This window comes from Neomonachus schauinslandi, chromosome 1 (assembly GCF_002201575.2).
Source record: "Neomonachus schauinslandi chromosome 1, ASM220157v2, whole genome shotgun sequence".
NCBI lineage: Eukaryota > Metazoa > Chordata > Mammalia > Carnivora > Phocidae > Neomonachus > Neomonachus schauinslandi.
Window position 1 is genome coordinate 70098291 of NC_058403.1, and position 23579 is coordinate 70121869.

The 23579-nt window shown below is 40.0% G+C and overlaps 2 protein-coding genes and 1 pseudogene across 2 annotated transcripts in view; 1 reads left to right on the forward strand and 2 right to left on the reverse strand.

Annotated features, from left to right (window-relative positions):
* Positions 1 to 301: 301 nt before the first annotated feature.
* CEP19 (centrosomal protein 19) lies at positions 302 to 5073 on the reverse strand. The gene is made up of 3 exons (XM_021692583.1): positions 4993 to 5073; positions 1738 to 1878; positions 302 to 1128 (listed from the first exon to the last, which is right to left on the reverse strand). The coding sequence occupies exons 2-3, from the start codon at positions 1865 to 1867 to the stop codon at positions 767 to 769; spliced, it is 492 nt and encodes a 163-aa protein (XP_021548258.1). The 5' UTR covers positions 1868 to 1878; positions 4993 to 5073; the 3' UTR covers positions 302 to 766.
* The window catches only part of PIGX (phosphatidylinositol glycan anchor biosynthesis class X), a 38632-nt gene continuing 18869 nt past the window's right edge, over positions 3817 to 23579 (forward strand). Inside the window, exons 1-4 of the mRNA XM_021692650.1 lie at positions 3817 to 3825; positions 4972 to 5103; positions 5312 to 5504; positions 8089 to 8152. Of these exons, the coding sequence (XP_021548325.1) occupies positions 3817 to 3825; positions 4972 to 5103; positions 5312 to 5504; positions 8089 to 8152 (398 nt within the window). The remainder of the gene's footprint in view (positions 3826 to 4971; positions 5104 to 5311; positions 5505 to 8088; positions 8153 to 23579) is intronic.
* Positions 20476 to 23495, reverse strand: LOC110582596 (annotated as a pseudogene).

Below are 23579 nucleotides of genomic sequence, written 5' to 3' on the forward strand. Positions count from 1 at the left end.
GAATATCTTTAGTACAGGTTTCCTGATTCCTGGAGCTGCAGAATTCCCCTGCTGTCCATCAAATGACATCCACTTGCAGCTGCAGGGCATTCTGTAGGGCTACTCTCCTACTCTGGAGTTAAAATACATATATATACACATACTCCAGAGTTAAAGACAAAATGCACACAGGATAATCCCCTGGTAACCATACACGCCTTCCAATCTTACCAAACTATAATATGCTTACTGTCCCTCAAATAAAATGTTCTAATCCGTATCTCTATACCACTACCCATCCCCCCCCCCCTTTTTTCTCCCAGCTTCTCTCATCTGGAATTCTATATAAACTTCTACCCAAACACCACCATTTTGAGGGCCAGGCAAAGTCCCATCTCTCTACTAAAGGACAAAGTCTTCCCTGACTATTCTAACCCTATGGTCATCTAGGCTCTGACCCTCTTTAACTTTTATTAAGCATCTGGCTCTAATCTTTTTGCTGTCTAATTCTGTTAATTAGCTTTTCACAAGCTTTTGAGTTATCTTCCAATTAGATTGTAAGCTCCTTAAAGGCAGACTCCTATATTCTGGTTTTCGTATCTTCCTCATGCATCTACATAGTAGATACTGTACATGTCCTGGTTTTGAAAAGTAACCTGGTCAATCCAAACTTGACCCAACATGTACATTTAGTGTTCTTTACAGATTTTTCTAGAATCATGTTCATACATCCTTTGTATAGACATGGATTTTCTGCTAGCCCAATCAATTCTTTGAGTTTTTGATATCAGAACTCGTCAGCGGACTCTGTGTCCCAGCCACAAGACTGCAGTTGTTCATCCTGTGGGAACTCAACTTCGATGTCATAAACGAAATTCGGATCATCCTTCTTCTTTTGATTTTTCTCAAAAAGTTCATCCATGATGCTCTTTCGCTTAGCAAGTTCCTTATCATCTAGTTTGTTCAGGTCTTCCTCAGGATCAATTGTTGTTTCCCGTTGAATTTGTTCCATTGTTTCTGCCAAACTCTGCCCCCACAAGTAACCTCGTAAAAAACTGAATAACTTCTCTAGCTGCCTCAGGGACACTTGTTCCAGGTAATTCTTGTGTCGCGGATTATTCTTTAATTGTTCAGCAGCTCTGTTGCAATCTAGGAGGGAAAAATGAAACTATATACCACACACAACAGATACACTGCAAACTACTGAAAGCATTATCTTCTGTGAGAGCCAAGTAGCTAAGTGGCTTTTTCAGAATGAATTATTTTCCAGAACTATTATTCCTTTATATCGAGCTTTGAGTGTGGTGGGGGGAGGAGGGTGCATTTTTTATTTCCTTAACTTAAAATCACTTTGAGGAGATGTTAAACACTTGCAACTGGAGAAAACATTTGAGATGAAAAGGATTTATTAGTTTTAGATATTAGTACTGGTACTAAGAAAAAATCAAGACTACAAATAAAAAACACATTTGGAGGGAGAGAAGGGATTCAGTATGATTGAATAATGCTATCTCATTTAACCCATATTACAATTCTGAAAGGGTGGGATTATCAATTTCCATTTACAGATCAGGAAATTGAAGCTCACTGACAATAAGTAATTTAGCTGGGGCTCACCTATCTACCCTGATAGTCATGATTTGAACCTAGGACTGTCTAACTCTGAAGGCCATGCCGCTCTGTTATGAGACTGAAATCATTCTTACTAAGTGATTTAGAGAACATTTAAGATAGGAGGCAAGATAAAACATGAGGTACCTGAAAACTTCGAAAAGTTTCGGACTGGCATGATGCGTTGGCGACTTTTCCCCTTCATTTCATTCTCATAGATTAAGATAATAGCTGGAGGCTGGAACCTAATTCCACATTTCTTGGCAGTGCACATCATTCTCACATACACTTCAGGGTAAATCAGAGGAAATCTGATGAAAATGTGTTAGTCACATAATAACTTCCTGCTAAAGGGGAAAAAAAATATGTGTTGGATAAATCACACTCCCCAGTACCCCTCTTCCCCAGCAGATCTGGCTCTAGTCCAGTTCTAGAGTTGCATGCTCAGCCTGTCAATTTCAATACTTTGAGACCTACCCTGAAAGTTCAGTTTGGCCCTGAGGTTATCCTTAGTTGTTGGATCCCTGGTTCATTGAGGCGTGTAGGTTTGTTCACACATGAGCCTGGAAATGCAGTTCAGTCTGGACCTCTTAGTGTACTGCACTCTTAACCAAAGATATGTATACGAACCCCTAAGTCAGCCCAAGAATCAACTTAGAGGATCTTTTTAATTTACCAATTAAACAAGTATGTACACATACCCTCTATGGCAAGATACTATGATTTTTTAACCTTAAACATTATGTCCTGAGAGGTTCACCAGACCACATCTGTCTCCTCTGCACATTCCCAATCATTTTACTCATCAGGTTTTTTATGATTACTTATTGAATCATTTATCTTCCCTTCTATTCTATATGCTACAGGAGGGCAGGGAACATATCCATTGTTCACCAGAATTTCTCAGCAAAATACCATACATACTTGTTTAATGTACTAGGGGTGCCTGGGTGGCTCAGTCAGTTGAGGGGCCAACTCTTGGTTTGGCTCAGGTCATGATCTCAGGGTGAGCCCGAGCCCCGCACTGGGCTCTGCACTCAGCAAGGAGTCTGCTTCTCTCCCTCTCCCCCTCCCCTCACTTGCACACGCACTCACTCTCTCTCTAATAAATAAATAAATACAATCTTTAAAAAAATTTAATTTAATGTACTAATATAAGATACAGCCCCTGTATATCCTTTAAGTGTTTATAGTCTACAAGTCTGATAAAAAATGCAGACCGGTACAGATTCAACCTGTACATATACAAGGCAATAAAGTTTACATGGTTTTTATTTCAACTTATTTGTCTCACTATGTTTTCTCAGTTACAAGAAACACAGCTATTTTGCAGTTAACACTTTCTATTCCCTCTTCCTGGTACCTAATGCCATCATACACTTAATTATAGGGATTGCTTTAGATAGGACTATGATATTCTCAGGAAGATTTGCAAATGTCAAGGAACCCAGAGGTAAAGCAGCATAGGGTGATGATACCTTCATAAACTTTATTCTGCTAGCGAATCACCATAGGAACATAGTACTTTGGAGAAGATTGGGGGTAGCATGGGGGAGGAGGAGGAGGAAACATAAAATGATTACCCTTGATTCTTTCTTTTTTTTCTACACATATAGTTTTTTAGTATAGTATTTTTTATATTATACATCTATTTCCTGCCTTGTAAATTTAACAACTTATGTGATTTTGTCCTTAGATACTTTACTAAAATGCACATTTTTATGACTGTCAAGTGTTTTGTCCTATGGATATACCATTACCTATACTATTCACTCCTTATTGTTGGACGTCAGAATTTTTACTCTTAAGAAATTAATCAGAGGGTCACGTGGGTGGCTCAGTCGGTTAAGCATCAGCCTTCCACTCAGGTCATAATCCCAGGGTCCTGGGATCCACCCCTGAATCAGGCTCCCTGCTCAGCGGGGAGCCTGCTTCTCTTTCTCCCTCTGCCTGCCTCTCTGCCTACTTGTGCTTTCTCTCTCTGTCAAATAAATGGATGAAATCTTAAAAAAAAAAAAAGAAAGAAAAAAAAGAAATTAATAATAAAGAACTGCCTTTTCAAATTACTGTGCTCTGATCTGATGCAAACGATCCCACCCCATCCCCTTCTACAGATACTACTCCCAGTTCACGTCATTAAAATCTGGTCTGTTAGTAAGCTTTCTAGGAGATCCTACTGAGCACAATATAAATTCCACGCACTCAAGCAAATAAATGGCTGTATTCATGACTGATGTACGCAATTGATAACAATGTCGCTTTTTTGACTACAGAGTCTTTTTAAAATTTAACTTTTGGGGGCGCCTGGGTGGCTCAGTCGGTTAAGTGTCTGCCTCCGCTCTGGGATCGAACCCCGCATCGGGCTCCCTGCTCGGCAGGAAGCCTGCTTCTCCCTCTCCCACTCCTCCTGCTTGTGTTTCCTCTCTCGCTGTCTCTGTCAAATAAATAAATAAAATCTTTTAAAAAATTTAACTTTTATTTGTACTAAAGTAATTTTATATTGTTTAAAATGTAAAATAATTCTGATGATTATAACAAAAAACTGTTGTCCTCTGCCTTTCCTCTCTTCATAGGCAACCAGTTTCAATTCTTTTAAGTGTTTCTTCCAAAATTTATCTCCGTATTTCTTTTTTTTTTTTTTAGATTTTATTTACTTATTTGACAGAGAAAACAGCGAGAGCAGGAACACAAGCAGGGGGAGTGGGAGAGGGAGAAGCAGACTTCCCGCTGAGGAGGGAGCCCGATGCGGGGCTCGATGCGGGGCTCGATGCGGGGCTCGATGCGGGGCTCGATCCCAGGACCCTGAGATCATGACCTGAGCCGAAGGCAGACGCTTAACGACTGAGCCACCCAGGCGCCCCTATCTCCGTATTTCTTAATTTCATGCTTATACTGCTATTTTCAGTTTTCGATAGTACAGTCTGACATCTTTCTTCTTGCAGACACCGGTCCTAGCTTCAATCTGCACCTGGGCCTACTTACAGATTCAATTTAATTCATGAAGAAAGACGATACATTGACCTAACTCTTCCTTCTAGGAATTAATACTTTTCTCCCCAGGAATCAGTGACTGCCATAATCTTGCTAAACATCCCCTGCAGCCCCTAAAAGTGTATGGATTTTGCCAACAGAGAGAAGATCCTCTCCCTAACTCACGTCCCCGCTACTGCAAGACTGACTTTCTTACCCTTAAAGAAATACAGAAAGTGCATCTTCTGCAGGGGATGGTCTTAAAACCGCCGTGAGGGGTTTGTTTCCACCCAACTGTAGTGCACAGCGGAGCACTTAATTCTACTTTGAGGCCAGGCGGAGCCTGCCGCTGTAGGAAGAGGAGACAGCCATAAACCCGCAGACTTGACTGTAGGGTGAATTTCCCCGCAGAAAGGCCGTATCCGCAAGTACCTGGAAGTGGAGGTGGAGATAGGGAGCTCCCCGATACGGCTCGCAGGACTGCGCGGGGGTCTAGGTCTGGATGGGAGCCCAGGGAGTCGTTCCCACAGCAACAGCCCTGGCGTAAGTCACGGCGCGTGCGCCGCTCCTTGCCCCGCCCCCCGACCCGACAGCGAAGGGCGGGGCGGCGAGGGAGCCACTAGGGTTGTCGCCTCCCGCAACGCCAGAAGCTTCGGGGGATTAGAGCTGCGGGGAGCCGGGGAACGGCAGGACCGCAGGCGCGCGTACTGTCTTCCGTCACGGTCACTAACTCCGTGGCAGCACGCTCTAGGAGCGGCATAAGGCGTGCGCAGTCTCCTCAGTCCGCATTTCGTCCCCGCGCGCTCCTCTGGGGGGCGCGTTCTCCAGCGTCCTGGCTCCCAGGGCCGTGGGCGTCCGAGCGGTGGCCTGGCTGCTCCTCTGGGAGGCGGCTGGACTCACCAGCACACCAGGCACGGCCTTCGCCGCCGCCCCCATCGACGCTGGTAAAGGGAGGGGCGGGGGGGCCGGTGGGTCGGGGGCAGTCAGGACTTTTCCATCCTCCGAGCTTTGCAAGGTTTGGTACTTCTCCGGACCTCGGTGCGCGGACGTAGAACCTGCTGGGTGACCTGGAGGAAGTTAAAAGCAGAGGCCACGTGCTTCCCACCCTTCCCACCCCACAGGCACTGCTCAGAGGCTTCTCTTGGGTCTCTGGAGAGTCTGGCTTTGTCGTTCAGAGGTAGTACTGGCCGTACTATTACTAAAATATCGTGAATGAAGTACGGCGGTCACGCGTCTTGGGATGCATGAAGCTTGGGACCCCCGAGGGGACCAGCAAGGCCACAGTGCCCTGTGGGGTGTGAGAATTCCAGTCCAGAATCTCTAGAGACACTGACGGGGTAATGGCGTGGGAAGGGGAGGACAACTAGTTTTGCTTTACAAACTTTTTGTAATAGACTGGATTGGGCTGGAGCTTCTCTTACGACTACGGGCTGGGCAAGCGAGTTGATTCACTTCTTTGGGCCCGAGTTGGTGGGCCGCAGTGCTGTGGATCCAGCGCTGAGCTAAATACGGCCCCAACCCTTGTGGAGCTTGCAGAGTAGTGGGGAAGTGCCGTAGTAATTACAGTAAGGAAAGTCAGTACAAATTAGGTAAGTTCCTCCATCTGTAAAATGAGGATATTAGGCTAGTGTCAGTCACAGCTTTTGTGTCTTCACATATTAGGTTTCCAAATTTATTTGAAGTATTAATGAAGCCAAAATGAATTTTTAAACAACTGGACTTGGTGATCTCTAAAGACTCTTCCAGCCCTGGTATTTTATGATTAAAAAGAGGTCAATTTCCAGAGCCAGTTCAGGCCACAGTAATCAAAGTAGTATTTAAGAGGAAAAATCTTGAAGGTCATTCAGATGCAACCAATTCATTTTGAAAATGGTATTTTTGCTTTAAAAATCATAAACAATCTATTTGCTATACTGTTTGTAAATTACTTCCTACCATCCCAAGATGAATATGATTTACTATTCTGTAGTGTATATCCCAATAGAATTTAAGCCTATTAATCTGACCTTTTTTCCCTAGTTTAACTTATAGGAAGATATAAATCCTTACTCTCCACCCCTATTAAAATTAAACATAATGAAACATCTAGATTGGTAAAAAAGATACCCAAAGTTATTTTTTGGAAATGATTATATATGCTTCTCTGAAGCAAATGATGATTTTTTAAAATAGGAAAGTGGAAATATCTTAGGCTTTAAAACTCTGGCAAATCTTGCTTCTAATCAGTAACTTACTTAGTGGTATGGCCTAGAACCAGTTAGAACTGTTTATTACAGAGTTTCCTCCTGTGTGCAAATGGCGGTAATTTTGCCTGCCTGTTTTGCTAGGTTGTGAAAGTTAAAATATGTGAAATCCCCAAGTAGAGGATTTGTCATATGGATATCATTTAATAAATATTATTTTTCCATACTTTTTTCCTTCCCTTGTATATTTCAGTGTTTTCATTTTCATATTTCTTCATGCATCTTTTCAGGAATAAATCTAATAGACTTAGCAATACACAATAATATATGGTTTTCTTTGTGTTTGCTCTAATGTTCTTTCCATACACTTCCAGCTTTTGAAAATGGAGTAAAGTTCCATAGCAAGGTACCTGGCAGAGTTGATGGTCATCAGTAACTGAATTATTTATTTATTTATTTATCCATTCATTCATTCATTTATTTTTATTTATTTATTTATTTTTATCTATTTATTTATTTTTAGTTAGAGAAAATCTTAGGCAGGCTCCACACCCAGCACAGAGCCTGAGATCATGACCTGATCTGAAATCAAGAGTCGCACGTTTAACTGACTGAGCCACCCAGGTGCCCCTGAATTTTTAATTTTATGATGCTGACATCGAGTAATAGTTTTAATATCTGACTTCTGCATGGTGTCAGTACAGTGAGATTTGGGGTTATTCTACGTTTATAAAGGAACCCTTTGAATCTTTCACAAGCCTCAGGTTTTTGTTTCTGTTTTAAACTTTCCCAACAGCTCCACAAGGTATAAATGTACCATCTTCTCAGTTTTGTAGGCGTGGGTGGTAGAATACAGAAGTTGGCAGTACGTATCTGAAACATGGTTTCAGTGAACCAGGATTAAAACTTGAGTTTTCCTGGCTCTTTAGCCATTCTGTTCCTTTTGGTGTCCTGGGATCATCTGAATAAAATAGTATTAATGACAAACACATAGAGCTCTTACTATGTGGTAAGCCCTGTTCTGCATGCTTCTACATGTATTAAATTCTCATGACAAATAGCAGAGAGATAAACTATCTTGTCCAAAGCCACATAGCTTTAAGGGACAGACTCAGATTTGAAACTAGGCAATTTAACGCCAAAGTCAATGTTCTTAATGCCTATGCTTTATTAGAAGTAGCTTTTTAGATAGCTCAAATTGTTTAAGTTTTAAAAGCTTTTGTTTTGTTTATAGGTTGGTTAGATTTTCCAGGCAAGTAAAGCCTATTCAAACAATTTTCTAATTATTTAAGTATTCTTTCACTGAGTGCTTATTTTATTTTAAGAAATCTTCTGGTTCTTATAGGCATAAGGGCCACTTGTTCAGAAATTATTTTGAGGCAAGAAGTTTTGAAAGACGGTTTCCATAGGTAAGTTGACCACTGACTTTTACTTATGTCAAAATACTGTTTCATATAATTTAGAGCAAAAAATCAATAGCTGGAAAATGGATAAACTGAAAATTGCTTGCTTTCTTACAAGTTATAAGTGACAGATTTATCATCTGTGGTTCACAATTTGAAATAATGATCAAAATAACAGTAGAGGGGGGTGCCTGGGTGGCTCAGTAGGTTAAGTGTCTGCCTTCGGCTCAGGTCATCATCTCAGGGTCCTGGGATGGAGTCCTGTGTTGGGCTCCCTACTCAGCCGGGAGTCTGCTTCTCCCTCTGCTTGCCATTCTCCTTGCTTGCTCACGCACTCTCTCTGTCAAATAAATTATTAAAAATAAATACAGGGCGCCTGGGTGGCTCAGTTGGTTAAGTGACTGCCTTCGGCTCAGGTCATGATCCTGGAGTCCTGGGATCGAGTCCCGCATCGGGCTCCCTGCTCAGCAGGGAGTCTGCTTCTCCCTCTGACCCTCCCCCTCTCATGCTCTCTCTCTCTCATTCTCGCTCTCAAATAAATAAATAAAATCTTTAAAATAAATAAATAAATAAATAAAAATAAATAAATACAATAACAGAGAAGAGGAGAAAACAAATGTGTATTATTTACCATGCATGTGTATTTTTTAAAAGATTTTATTTATTTTTGCGAGAGAGAGCGTGTGCGCATGAGCACGAGTGGAGGGAGTGGAGGGGCAGAGGAAGAAGCAGACTCCCTGCTGAGCAGGGAACCCGACACAGGACTCCATCCCAGGACCCCAGGATCATGACCTGAGCTGAAGGTAGGCACTTAACCGACTGAGCCACCCAGGTGCCCACATGTGTATTTTTTTTTTTTAAAGATTTTATTTATTTGACAGAGAGAGACACAGCGAGAGAGGGAACACAAGCAGGGGGAGTGGGAGAGGGAGAAGCAGGCTTCCCACGGTGCAGGGAGCCCGATGTGGGGCTCGATCCCAGGACCCTGGGACCATGACCTGAGCCGAAGGCAGACGCTTAACGACTGAGCCACCCAGGCGCCCCACATGTGTATTTTTAATATATATAACATACATATAGCCAGATTTACTTAATCTTCACAATGGTTGTGAGATAGACGATACCTTTCTTGTTTTTCACTTGATCTTAGCCAGAAGGCCAAAAAGTGATTCCCTTTTTTGCTTTTCAGATGAGAGAAGTAGGGTTCAGAGAATTTAAATAATTTAGTAAAAGTTAGGGTGGTAGGGCTCTAACTCAAATTTATGACTATTGTACTCCAAAGCCATGGTCTCATGTACTAAGATATTATATCACCCTAAATCACTGTTTCTGATTTATAAGACTTGGTTCCAAATGACCAAGCTGTTCCCAAAATAGAAATTATTCTCGGGCAACCCTCTCAGGTCCCCTTCCTCTTTGGGAGCTTTGTACTCTATCATTCAATAAACTTTACTATCGCTCAATAAACCTTGCTTTGCTTCCCACTTAAAAAAATTCTCAAAAATGAATATTTGCTAGTATTGAAGATATTTAAAAGAGTAATAAAAAGTTGTAGAAACTGTTCTGTAAGAAAACTTCCCAAACTTTAAAGCTTTTCAAGGTAATTAATTTGAAATGATTGATATTTGATATACAAAATCTGATACATTTATTTTTTAAAATCGCTGCATTTTATAAGTCACCTTAAACTGAGACATCTCACTCTCACTCTCTTTAAAGTTAGTCTACATGTGAATGGCTAGGAGGTATAGTAGAAAAAACTTGGGGTTTGTTTTGTTTTGTTTGTTTTTTAACTCAGACAGATTTGGGCTCAGAGTGTAGCTCTATTATTTAGTAACTGTCGGCCTAAGTCAAGCTTACTTAAATCTTTGCCAGCTTACCAGTAAAATTAGATAATGATGGTATTTCCTCATTAGGTTCACAAGGATTAAATCTGAGAATATATGGGAAGTCTTTCAATGTAGTGCTTGTCACATAGTACATCCCCAGGAAATGTTAGTTCTTATTACAAACAATGAGATAGATGATCAAGTTGGGCAATACAGTTTCAGTGAAAGAGGAGATGTGACTATAAAATAATAAAACTGATTTTGGGCTGGGGCACCTGGGTGGCTCAGTCGGTTAAGCGGCTGCCTTCGGCTCGGGTCATGATCCTGGAGTCCTGGGATCGAGCCCCGCGTCGGGCTCCCTGCTCAGCGGTGAGTCTGCTTCTTCCTCTCCCTCTGCCTGCCTCTCTGCCTACTTGTGCTCTCTATCTGTCAAATAAATAAATAAAATCTTTAAAAAAAAACCAAAAACTGATTTTGGGAGGGAAGTCACTTCTAAAAGGAGTTTTTGACCAAGTTTTAGACAAATTTTAAGCAATGTCAGGGTAGTTATGCCAAGGTTATAGCTGCTTTTTTTTTTTTTTTTTTAAGATTTATTTGAGAGAGAGCATGTGTGCAAGCAGGGGGAGGGGCAGAGGCAGAGGGAGAGAGAATCACAAGCAGACTCCCCATTGAGCACCATCCCAGGACCATGAGATCATGACCTGAGCAGAAATCAAGAGTCTGATGCCCAACCGACTGAACCACCCAGCACCCATACCAAGGTTATAGCTTCTGTCTTTAGAGAAATTGGGATGTATTCTCAAGAGAAATAGGAAATACTAAATAATGCACATTTGACAGTGTAATTACTGTCAGTGAGGAAGAAAGAAGTTCCTGAAGAGGCTATTGTGACAGCAAAAGTAGCTGTCCAGTTAGAAGTACTGAAGGTAAAAACCAGGACATGAAACCAAGGATGAAGAGTGACAGAACCCGTAAGAATAGATTCAGAAACTAGAAATCTCAGAGTTATTTGAGACCTTCAGAAAATGCCAGTAATCATTTTTTAAAAAGGCTTTTTAGTTAAATGTTTAGAGTAGGTGTAGTCTTGCTGCTAGGGTAGAGGAGGAAACATTAACAGATTATAGAAAGTAGAATTTGTTAGCTTTTCTTATTTCTGTCTTCTTGGTCAAGAAGAATTACTTCCACTCTGGAGAGGGCCAAGCAAATATTGGTAGGAGGAAACTGAAGTGCAGAATATGTAAGGGAGGGCGCCTGGGTGGCTCAGTTGGTTAAGCGACTGCCTTCGGCTCAGGTCATGATCCTGGAGTCCCGGGATCGAGTCCCGCATCGGGCTCCCTGCTCGGCAGGGAGTCTGCTTCTCCCTCTCCCACTCCCCGTTTGTGTTCCCTCTCTCGCTGTGTCTTTCTCTGTCAAATAAATAAATAAAATCTTAAAAAAAAAAAAAGAATATGTAAGGGAATTATATAAAAGGACCTTACTATTATGAATGAGTTTAGGGTCTCCCTTCTGTGATGATCTGTAGTTCAGTGTAGTAGAAGAATTTGCTTAAATGATTGCTGAACTTCTGTTTGTATCTTTGGATAATCTGGGAGTTAGTTGATGTAGCTTCTGGGCAAAATTCTAGCCCAGATTGTTAAAAGGATGGTTTGTGAACACAAAAGAGGAAGTGGTAGTCTCTGGGAACTAGCATGAATTTATGACAAATTTATGTCTTTCATACAGATCCATTAGATAGGTAGATCAAAGAAATGCTGTAGATATAGTATATCTGATTTTCTGCAAGACTTTTGATGAAGTTTTACATGTTGTATTTGTGAACAAGATAAAGAATGTGAACTGAAAGATAAAACCGTTGAATGACTTCATAAAGATTAACAGAGTTATCCAACATGTTCTGATTAATAGATTGAATGTCAACTTGGAGGGAGGTCCTGAATAGTCTCTGTCTTTTTAAGTATATATATTTTTTCTAATTATAAAATAGAACATGTTCATAAATACATATGCGTTATCTGGAATAAAAGATATTATAGGTATATATTCTACTTTTATAGAGGAAGAGTGATATAGTGGCTAAGAATGTGGGCATTAGAGTAAAACTATTAGGGTTTGAATCCTGGCTCTTGGATAAATTAGTTTCTCAGTGCTTCGATTTTCTTTCTTTCTTTCTTTCTTTCTCTTTTTTTCAAGGAGGGAAAATATTTTTGTTTCCTCAAATCCTTTTGGATTTAATTTAATTTAAATCCTTTTGGATTTAATTGATTGGCGTATTCTACTCTTCGCTTTTACATCACTAGAAATATTTTTGGATGAAAATAGAATATAACAATACCACAAATATTATTCAGAATTCTTTCAATGAATACAAATTATTAGGAAAATAAAATGCTATATGTAAAATTACCTCAGGCTACTTGGAAGAATATAAGCAAAAAAAAAAAAAAAATCCAAAACAACTCTTTCTCTGTATAGCTGCTCTTAATAGTCAATTCTTGAAATTGCTGCTGTGTTCTAGGAGCAGTGAGTCCATAAAAATGTATTGATTGTCTGAGAACCAAAACCTAATATCATATATTTATATAAAGTCTCAAAGCATTTCCCCATACCTTTTGAGTCAGAGGTAACAATTTTTCTATAAAGACTGTAACACGGGTGTTTTAACCCTGGTGCTTTGTTTTCTTACAGGTAAAAGAGGAATTATTATAGTACTATTTCATAGTGATTTTTTAAAGATTTATTTATTTATTTTGGGGGGAAGGGGTAAGGGAGCGGGAGAGAGAATCTCAAGCAGACTCTGTGCTGAGCGTGGGGCCTAAGGACCCCAAGATCATGACCTGAGCGAAAACCAAGAGTCGGTCTTAACCAACTGCTCCACGCAGGCACCCCTCATAGTGATTTTTTAATCAACTTCATTGAGTTTTGACAATTCTTTTTTTTTTTTTTTAAGATTTTATTTATTTATGTGACAGAGAGAGACACAGCGAGAGAGGGAACACAAGAAGGGGGAGTGGGAGAGGGAGAAGCAGACTTCCCGCTGAGCAGGGAGCCCGATGCAGGGCTCGATCCCAGGACCCTGGGATCATGACCTGAGCTGAAGGCAGACGCTTAACGACTGAGCCACCCAGGCGCCCCAAGTTTTGACAATTCTATATACCCATGTAACCACCACCCCAATCAAAATATAGAGTATTTTCATCATCTCCAAAAATACCCATGTGCTGCTGCTTTGAATTACTCTTCCTCACCCATACCCAGACTCAGCTAACCACTGATCGATTTTCTTTCACTATATAGATTTTCTAGAATTTTATGTAAATGAAACCATACAGTATATCTTTTTGATATCTCGGTTCTTTCAGCATTATATCAGTGAGATTTATCCATGTTCTGTACGGCAGTAATTTGTTCCTTTTTGTTGCTGAGTACTAAAATTTGTTTATCCATTCACATTTTTATGGCATTGGGGTCATTTCTAATTTTGGGCTATGATAAATAAAGCTATAATGAACATCTGTGTACAAGTCTTTGTGTGAACATGTTTTCATTTCTATTGGGTTGCTGGCTATATGGTAGGTGTATGTTGAACTTAAGAAACTGCAAAACTGTTTTTCAAAGTGGTTATACTGTTTTACATTCCTATGAGCAGTGTATGAGAGTTCTGTCCCTGCCACATCATTGCCAACACTTGGTATGGTCAGTCTTTTTAATTATAGAGATTCTGGTCAGTGTGTTGTGGTAACTCATTGTGGGTTTAATGGGTATTTCCCTGATGACAATGGTGTTGAGCATCTTTTCATGTGCTTTTTGGCCACTGGTGTATCTTCCTTTGTGAGGCATCTGCTTAAATCTTGTCCATTTTTATTTATTTAATTATTTAATTAATTGATTTATTTATTTTTAAGATTTTATTTGACAGAGAGAGAGAGAGAACATGCACAAGCAGGGGGAGTGGCAGAGGGAGAGGGAGAAGCAGGCTCCCCGCTGAGCAGGGAGCCTGACGCGGGGCTGGATCCCAGGACCCTGGGATCCCGTAACCTGAGCCAAAGGTAGATGCCCAACTGAATGAGCCCCCAGATGTCCCAAATCTTGTCCATTTTTAAACTGAGTGGTTTGTCATCTTATTATTGGGTTGTAAGAATTCTAATTTTTAATTTATCAATTTTTTTTCTTTTATAGTTAGTGGTTTTGTGTCCTGTGTAAGAAATCCATGTCTGTTTCAAGATCAGTGAAATTTTCTTTTAGAAGTGTCATATGGGGCAGTCCTGGATGGCTCAGTCAGTTAAGCATCCAACTCTTGATTCCAGCTCAGGTCTTGATTTCAGGGTCGTGAGTAGAGCCAACATAAAAAATAAAAAAAGGAAAAGAAATAAGTGTCATATGGGGTGTGATCCATTTTGAATTATTTTTGTGTGTACTATTAAGGAAGGGTTGAGGTTAATTTTTTTCCTTATGGATATCCAGTTGATCCAACGTCATTTGGTGAAAGGATTATTCTTTCCTCATCAAATTACCTTGATACATTTATTGGAAAATAATTACCTTATATGTGAGGATCTATTTGTGCACTCTATGATGCACAAACATTTGGCAAACTGGCGCAAGGCCAAAGCCTGCACATGGCCTGTTTTGTACCACTCTTGAACTAAAAATAATTTTTACATTTTTTTAAAAATGTTTTATTTATTTATTCATGAGAGTCAGAGAGAGAGAGGCAGAGGCAGAGGGAGAAGCAGGCTCCCCACCTAGCAGGGAGCCCGATGCGGGACTTGATCCAGGACCCTGGGATCATGACCTGAGCCGAAGGCAGACGCTTAACCATCTGAGCCACCCAGGCGCCCCAATTTTTACATTTTTGAAGGTTTTTGTTGTTGTTAAAGGCAAAGAAAAATATGTAACAGAAACCTTATAAGGCTCACAAAGCCTAAAGTATTTACTGTTAGGACCTTTACAGAAAAAGTTTGCCCACCCTTGATCTAAACGTCCATCCATGTGCCAGTAATGCACTACCTTGATAACTGTAGCTTGAAATTACAGCTTCCAAACATCTGAATGCTTCAACTTTTTTTCCAGAGTTGTTTTGGTTATTCTAGATCCTTTGCAGCTCCGTATAACTTTTGGGATCAATTTGTAGATTTTTTCAAAAAAGCTTCATGAAATTTTGATTGGGATTCTGTTGAAATTCTTGATCAATTTGTAGAGAAGTGACATGTTACTGTTAATGAGTATTCCAGTGCATGCATATGGCATCTTCATTAACTTAGGTTTATCACTTATCTTTAACGATATTGTGACTTTTAGAGTATAAGTCTTACGCATCTTTTGTTAAATTTACCTCTAAGTTGGGCGCCTGGGTGGCTCAGTTGATTAAGCATCTGACACTTGGTTTTGACTCAGGTCATGATCTCATGGGTCATGAGATCAAGCCGCCGCTGCCCACACCCCCCCCCCCCAACTCCTGACTAGGCCCCTGCTGAGCAAGGAGTCTGCTTAAGATTGTCTGTCTCTGCTTGTACCCCCACTCACGTATGTGCGTGCACATACATGTGCTCTCTCCCTCTCAAATAAATAAATAAATAAAATCTTCAAAACCAAACCAACAAACGAAAAAACCGGGCGTCTGGGTGGTACAGTTGGTTAAGCACCTGGCTCTTGATTTTGGCTCAGGTCATGATCTCAGGACCCTGAGATCAAGCCGAAAGTCGAGCTCTATGCTTAGTGGAGACTGCCTGAAGTTCTCTCCCTCTTCCTCTGCCCTTCCCACTTGTGTTCTCTCTCCCTCTCTCTCTAAAATAAATAGATCTTAAAAAAAAAATTTACCCCTAAGTGTTTCATGGTTGGTTGGTTTTTTTATGTAAAAAGTATTATTTTAAAAATTTTATTACTGCTTGGTTGTTGCTGGTAATAAAATACAGTTGATTTTTGTAGGTTGATATTGTACCCTAATTCCTTGCTGAGATCACTTATCAATGCCTGTAGCTTTTTCCTGGATTCCTTAGGATATTCTACATAGATGATCGTGGGTTTGTGAAGAAAGTTAGTCTGTATGATTTTTATATCCTTGCCTTTTTAAACTGGCTAGAAGCTCTAATACAGTGTGAATAAAAGTGGTGAGAGCAGACATCCTTCCCTTTCCGTTCATCCTTGTTTCTCATCTTAAAGGGAAGGTATCCAGTCTTTCACCATTAAGCGCAATGTTTACTAGGTGTTTTTGTAGATGGCTTTCATCAGTTGAGGATGTTCTCTTACGTTAACTTTCCTGTGTTTTTTTCTCATGATCAATCTAGAGATTCATCAATGTTACTGATCTTTGGAAAGAATACATTTCATTGACATTTCTCTGTTTGTCTACTTTCTATTTCATTGATTTATGCTCTTTATTATTTCTTTCCTTTTTGCTTTGAGTTTAAAGTGTTTTTCCTGATTAGTATTAAGCTTTGTGAAAAGCTTTTTTGCATCTACTATAACAGAATCTTGATTTTTCTACTTTATTTTGTCAATATGGTACAGTACATACGTTGATAATTCCAATAAACCTACCACTTAGTCATGATGCATTATCTTTTTGAAATATTATTGGATTTGATTTGCTAGTATCTTGTTAAGGATTTTTACTTCTCTGTTCATTAGGGATATTGGTCTGTACTTCTTGTTTGTTGTGATGCCTCATTTGGGTTTTGGTGTCAGGCCAATTTTGGCCTTGTAAAAAAAAAATGGAGAATATTTCCTTCTCTATTTTCTGATTGTGTAGCATTGATATTATTTTTTTTAATATTCATTAGAATTCAACGATAAAGCCATATAGGCTGGAGGTTTTCTGTATGGAAGGCTTTAAATTTTAATTACAATTCAAGATACAGAGCTATTCAGATATTCTATTTTTTCTTTTGTCAGTTTTGGTCATTTTACTTTCCAGGAATTTAGCTATTTTATTTAAGTTTAATTTATTGGAATAAAATTACTCAAATATTCCCCTGTTTTCCTCTTCACAGGTAAAGGTTGTATAATAATGTTCCCTCTTTTATTCCTTTTTTAAAAATAACTTTTTTATTTAAAATTTTTTTTTGTTTTTAAAGATATTATTTACTTGGGTGGGGGAGAGCATGAGCGAGGGAGAGAGGCAGAGGGAGAGAGAGAAGCAGGCTCCCCACTGAGCAGGGAGCCCGATGCGAGGCTCCATCCCAGGACACTGAGATCATGACCCGAGCCGAAGGCAGATGCCTGACTGAGCCACCCAGATGCCCCTAAAGAATTTTTTAAGTAAGCTCCACACCCAGCATGGAGCCCAACACGGGACTTGAACTCATGACCCTGAGATCAAGACAAGCTGAGATTAAGAGTCAGTTGCTTAACTAACCAAGCCACCCAGGCACCCCCCCCCCACACACACACTCTTTTATTCCTAATTCTGGCAGTCTGTGCTTTTTCTCTTTCATGATCAATCTAGAGATTCATTAATGTTACTGATCTTTGGAAAGAAGACATTTCATTGATGTTTATTATTTGTCTACTTTCTATTTCATTGATTTCTGTTCTTTATTATTTCTTTCCTTTTTGCTTTGAGTTTAATTTCTTCCTTCTTAGCTTTTTAAGGTGGCAGCTTAGGTCATTGATTTTAGATTTTTTTCCCTTAATATAAGTATCTTTGCATTTATGGCTGTATGTTTCTTTCTATACAGGGCTGTAGCTGTATCCTATAAATTTTGACATTTTTTTTCATTTTCATTTAGTTCAGGATATTTTTTAGTTTCCTTTTTGATCTCTTCTTTGACACATCAGTTATTTAGACATATGTTGTTTGATTTTAAGGTTTTGGGGGATTTTCCAGAAACTTTTTACTGATTTTTTTTTTTTTTAATTTATTTGACAGAGAGAGACACAGCGAGAGCAGGAACACAAGCAGGGGGAGCGGAAGAGGGAGAAGCAGGCTTCCCGCTGAGCAGGGAACCCGACATGGGGCTCGATCCCAGGACCCTGGGATCATGGCCTGAGCCGAAGGCAGACGCTTCACAACTGAGCCACCCAGGTGCCCCTATACTATTTTATTCCAACCTGGACACCTCAATATAAAACTAAACACTGGTGAACTGTTTTCCTACTAATTCTGAATTACTGTAAGTGTATAAGTTCTGATAGCTCTTCAGTACTTAAATAGATTAAGTCATTTTTGACACATAGTGGAAATACCTAAAACAATTAGTACAATATACCAAATGGATCAAAATAAAATGAATTTGGGAAAACAAGGCTGCAAGATTATCAACATATTGCAACATTCATGTGACAGATTACAGGTATGTTGTTTATGGTGGTCTGGCCATACAGGAACAACTGAAGCCCTTCCTTTCAAAGGAGGAGAGAGGAATAATTAGCTGTTTTAGTAACTGTACAGTTTGTATACTTTTAAACAACTCTTAATATTGCAGAAAAGTAGTAAACATATATGGAAACTACAGTGTAGTTTCCTACTTACAATACAGTTGAATATTGAATTTAAAATAAGTTTAAATGTACATAGTGCATTGACTTTATTATATCCAAAGGGAACAAAAGCCCCTTTTTAACCTCTAAACAAAATCAGTAGTAAGTAAACAGATTCACAGACATCTGGTTTGTTTCATTTTTGTTGAAGAGCTCGCATGTTTGCTGGAAGTGCTATTCATTAAGATGCATTTATCATGGGGCGCCTGGGTGGCTTAGTTGGTTAAACATCTGACTCTTGATTTCGGCTCAGGTCATGTTCTCAGGGTTGTGGGATCAAGTCCCATGTCGGGCTCATGCTGGGTGGGCCTGCTTGAGATTCTCTCTCTCCCTCTCCCTCTCCTTCTGCCCCTCCCCCCTCCAAAAGATGCATTTATCAGTTTCATATTCCTAAAGCTAGCTATGGTTACATTTGATTTTTTTAAAGTCTGTTTTATTTTATTTTATTTTTTAAAGATTTTATTTATTTATTAGAGAGAGAGAGAAAGATTGAAAGAACAAGTGAGAGGAGGGGCAGAGGGAGAAGCAGACTCCCTGCAGAGCATGGGATGATGGGATCATGGGATCATGACCTGAGCCAAAGGCAGACACTTAACTGACTGAGCCACCCAGGTGCCCTTAAAGTCTATTTTAAAAATAACAGGACTGGTGGGGCATCTGGGTGGCTCAGTCAGTTGGGCAGCTGCCTTCGGCGCAGGTCATGATCCCAGAGTGTTCGGATCGAGCCCCGCATCGGGCTCCCTGCCTGGCGGGGAGCCTGCTTCTCCCTCTGTCTGCCGCTCTGCCTACTTGTGCGCTCTCTCTGTCAAATAAATAAATCTCTAAAAAAACATAACAGGACTGGTTATAGTTTAGAATGCACTGATGTTCATTTTCTTCGCCTGAAGATATCGGACTATTTTCTTTTTCTTTTTTTTTTTTTAAGGATTATTTATTTATTTGTCATTGAGAGAGAGCATGTGAGCGCACAAGCAGGGGGAGTGGCAGGCAGAGGGAGAAGCAGACTCCCCACTGAGCAAGGAGCCCGATGCAAGACTTGATCCCAGGACCCCGGGATCGTGACCTGAGCCGAAGGCAGATGCTTAACCAACTGAGCCACCCAGGCATCCCTTGGGACTATTTTCTTGTTAATTTGTTTTGTTTTTTAAGATTTTATATTTTTAATTTTTTTTTTTTTTGAAGATTTTATTTGAGAGAGAGAGAGAGAGAGAGACAGTGAAAGAGAGCACAGCTGGGAGGAGAGGGAGAAGCAGGCTCCCCGCTGAGCAGGGAACTTAATAAGTTCTAAGTCTTTTTCATAGACTTTTTCATAGAACTGTCTGGTTAACTGAGGGTCCAGATAGTCGTTTGTTAGATCTCGGGTGCTGAGAAATGATTTCCCCTAACCTTCCAATAAAGCAAGTAGACACACACAGCTTTCATTTTCTCCTTTTACTGAAACAGGCAGAGGGACACATGAATGTTATTAAAAATTAAGTTCAAAACACTTAAAATACTTCTATATTAGAAATTTGAGGGGCACCTGGGTGGCTCAGTCAGTTAAGTGTCTGCCTTCGGCTCAGGTCATGGTCCCAGGGTCCTGGGATCAGCCCCACATCGGGCTCTGTGCTCAGCGGGAAGCCTGCTTCTGCCTCTCCCTCTGCCTCAGCAGGGAGCCTGCTTCTCCCTCTCCCTCTGCCTGCCTGTCTGCCTGCTTGTGATCTCTCTCTCTCTCTCTCTCTCTGTCAAATAAATAAATAAATCTTAAAAAAAAAGAAAAGAAATTTGACTCAGGGCGCCTTGGTGGCTCAGTCCCTCTGCCCCTTCCCTCTCACCGTTCATTCTCTCTCAAATTAACAGATTAAAAAAAAAGAAAGAAACTTGACTATCATAAGTCTCTTTTTGGAAGTTATACTGGACTGGGTAAGTGCACCAATTTCACTGTTATTTACATTTAGGAAGCAGAAGAATATTCCAGCTAGCTCAAAGGGGAGGTTTAATTACACTGACCCCTGGTAGGCTGTGTAGGTTCAGTAAGTTCTGCTACTCTTCTCTGGCAGAATTTGCTCCTGGATTCTGTGGTTCATTATTTGGCAGCTTTTTAGCTATTATTGTAAATATTTCATTCACATTCATTGATGTTTTAGCTGATATCTCTGTGAATAATAAACTTGTCATCTGCATAGGACTGTGCTTCCTGGAAATCTATAGCTCTTTTATTCTAGGTCAGCTTTGTTTCCTGGTAAAGCTAGGACTTGCTTGCCTCTGAGGTTCTTTAACCCAGTTTTTTGCTCTTGCAAAGGACTCCTCATTTGAGCTCTCCTCTTCACCTCTGGCTGACTGTGCTCTTCTGTAGTACATTGGAGCTAGGCTATAGTATCATTCTCAACCACCTGTATTGCGTATTTCAGACTTCACTGTTGGATTATCATGATAGACAGCTTGGGTTACAAAAGCAGCCACAGTGGTACTATCTTGAAACTAGACTTGATAAGCCAACAGCAGACTCTCCCAGAAGTACTAGTTTCAACTGGCATATTTTATTTACAGTACTTGGCTTGTTAGGTCTTGTTGCTCCTCAATTGGCCATGTCCAAATTTGAAAGAAGTCCCTAATTTCAGTCTCCTAAATGAATTTCCAGGATGTGAGGTATCCATTTTTTTTTTCTTTCTGGAGGTAAAGAAACCTGAGATTACACAAGCAGCCGTGAAGCCAAAGCCTTCTGGCAGCAGATCCCAGGCATAGCCAAAGGAGGAGACTGAGCCTGAGGCTGTGGCTTTGGTCAAGGCCGTGTCTCCTCCTCCTCTTGATTTCTAACTTAATTCCATGTGGTTAGAGACTATACTTAACATGATTTCAGTCCTTTGAAACTTCTAGAGATTTTTTTAATTGCCCAGCTTACAATTTTTCTTCTGTAATGTGCTTTTGTTTGGTAGAACATTCTATAAATGTCAGTTAGATAAACTTGATTGAAGGTTGTTCATGCCTTCTATATCCTTCCTGCTTTTGTGCTTATTCTATCCATTATCGAGAGAGGGGTATTAAAATCTCTGGCTGTAATTGCAGATTTATCTATTTATCCTTGAAGTTCTCCCAGTTTTTGCTGTGAAATAAAATACATGAATATTTTGAAGCAGTGTTTTTTAGGTGCACACAGTACATTTAGGATTGTTATATCTTCTTGATTAATTGATCCTTTTATCTTGGTTTAATGTCCTTTGTTATCCCTGACAATATTCCTTGTTCCGAAGTCTGCATTTTTTATGTTAATGTAGCCACTCCTTATTTTTATTATTAATATGTATGTTGTAGACAGCATATAATTAAGTGTTGCTATTTAACCAGTCTGTCAATCTCTACATTCTAATTAGAGTGATTAGACCATTTACTTTTAATATAAATGTTGATTTGGTTGGTTTGATTTAAATCTACCCATCCTGCTACGTTTTTTCTATTTGCTTTTCTTTTTTTTCTTTTCTTTCTATTTTTAGAGAGGGAGAGAGAGGGGGAGGAAGGGTAGAAGGAGAGGGAGAGAGAAAGTCTCAAGCAGGCCCCTCACCCAGCAGGGAGCCTGACTCCGGGCTTTACCCCACAACCCTGAGATCATGACCTGAGCTGAAATCAGGAGTCAGCTCAACTGACTGAGCAACCCAGGCGCCCCTCTCTTTGCTTTTCTATTTGTCCTAGCTAATCTTTTCTCTCTTTTCTTGCCTTATTTTTGATGAATTGAGTATTTTTTAAGCATTCCACTTTATCTCCGTTTTTGGCTTATTAATGATACCTCTCTCTTTTTTTAGTTGGTTGCTTCAGGGTTTACAGTGTGCAATTTTAACTTATCATAGTCTACCTTCCAATGTTATTCCATACTATGAATAATATATAAATCTTAGAATAGTTCATTTCTTTCTCCTCTCTTTTATGCTTTTGTTGCCATACATGTATCAACTTTATATTTTACTTATAAGCCCCGCTACTGTTACTATTTTTGTTTTGAATAGTCATGTATTTTTTTCATTATTATTTAATTGTGGTAAAGCACACATAACATAACACTTAACATTTTTTTTTTTTAAAGATTTTATTTATTTGACAGAGAGAGACACAACGAGAGAGGGAACACAAGCAGGGGGAGTGGGAGAGGGAGAAGCAGGCTTCCCGCTGAGCAGGGAGCCCGATGCGGGGCTTGATCCCAGGACCCCGGGATCATGACCTGAGCTGAAGGCAGACGCTTAACGACTGAGCCACCCAGGTGCCCCAACACTTAACATTTTTAAAAAAATTTTAAGTAGGCTTCACACCCAATGTGGGGCTTGAACTCATGACCCTGAGATCAAGAGTTACATGTTCTACCAACTGAGCCAGTCAGGCATCCCCCATCTTAACCATTTTTAATTGTACACTTGGGTGGCATTCAGGACATTCACTTTATTGTGTTACCATCACCACCATCCATCCACAGAACTCTTTTCATCTTGCAAAATTGAAACTCTACCTATTAAACAGCCCCCCATTCTCCCCTTCCAGCCCCTGGCAACCAGCGTTTCACTTTCTGTCTCTCTGAATTTGACTACTCTCAATACCTTTTTTTTTTTTTAAAGATTTTATTTATTTGACAGAGAGAGACACAGTGAGAGAGGGAACACAAGCAGGGGGAGTGGGAGAGGGAGAAGCAGGCTTCCCGCAGAGCAGGGAGCCCGATGTGGGGCTCTATCCCAGGACCCTGGGATCATGACCCGAGCTGAAGGCAGACACTTAATGACTGAGCCACCCAGGCGCCCCTCAATACCTCTTATAAGCAGAATCATACAGTATTTGTCACTGACTTATTTCACTTAGCATAATGTGCTCAAGATTCATCCATGTTAATTTTTTGTGGAATCATCATCCTGTTTTCCTTAGAGGCTGCACCAGTTTACATTTCCACCAACAATGCACGGAGTTCCAATTTCTCTATCAGTCACATTTTAAAGCAATAAAAAATAAGAAAAAAAGTTCTTATATTCACTCACATACTTACCATTTGCTCTTCTTTCTTGTAGATCCCTGTTTCCACATGATATCATTTTCTTTCTGCCTGAAGAATTTCCTTTATCATTTCTTGCAGTGACAAATTCTCTTAGTTCATATTTGTTTTAGTTTTTATTTTG

Coding starts and splice junctions, on each gene's coding strand:
- CEP19 (XM_021692583.1), bottom strand. CDS start 1,867: ATGATGTGCACTGCCAAGAAATGTGGAATTAGGTTCCAGCCTCCAGCT. Junction 1,129..1,737: donor AAACTTTTCGAAGTTTTCAG/GTACCTCATGTT, acceptor TTTCCCTCCTAG/ATTGCAACAGAGCTGCTGAA.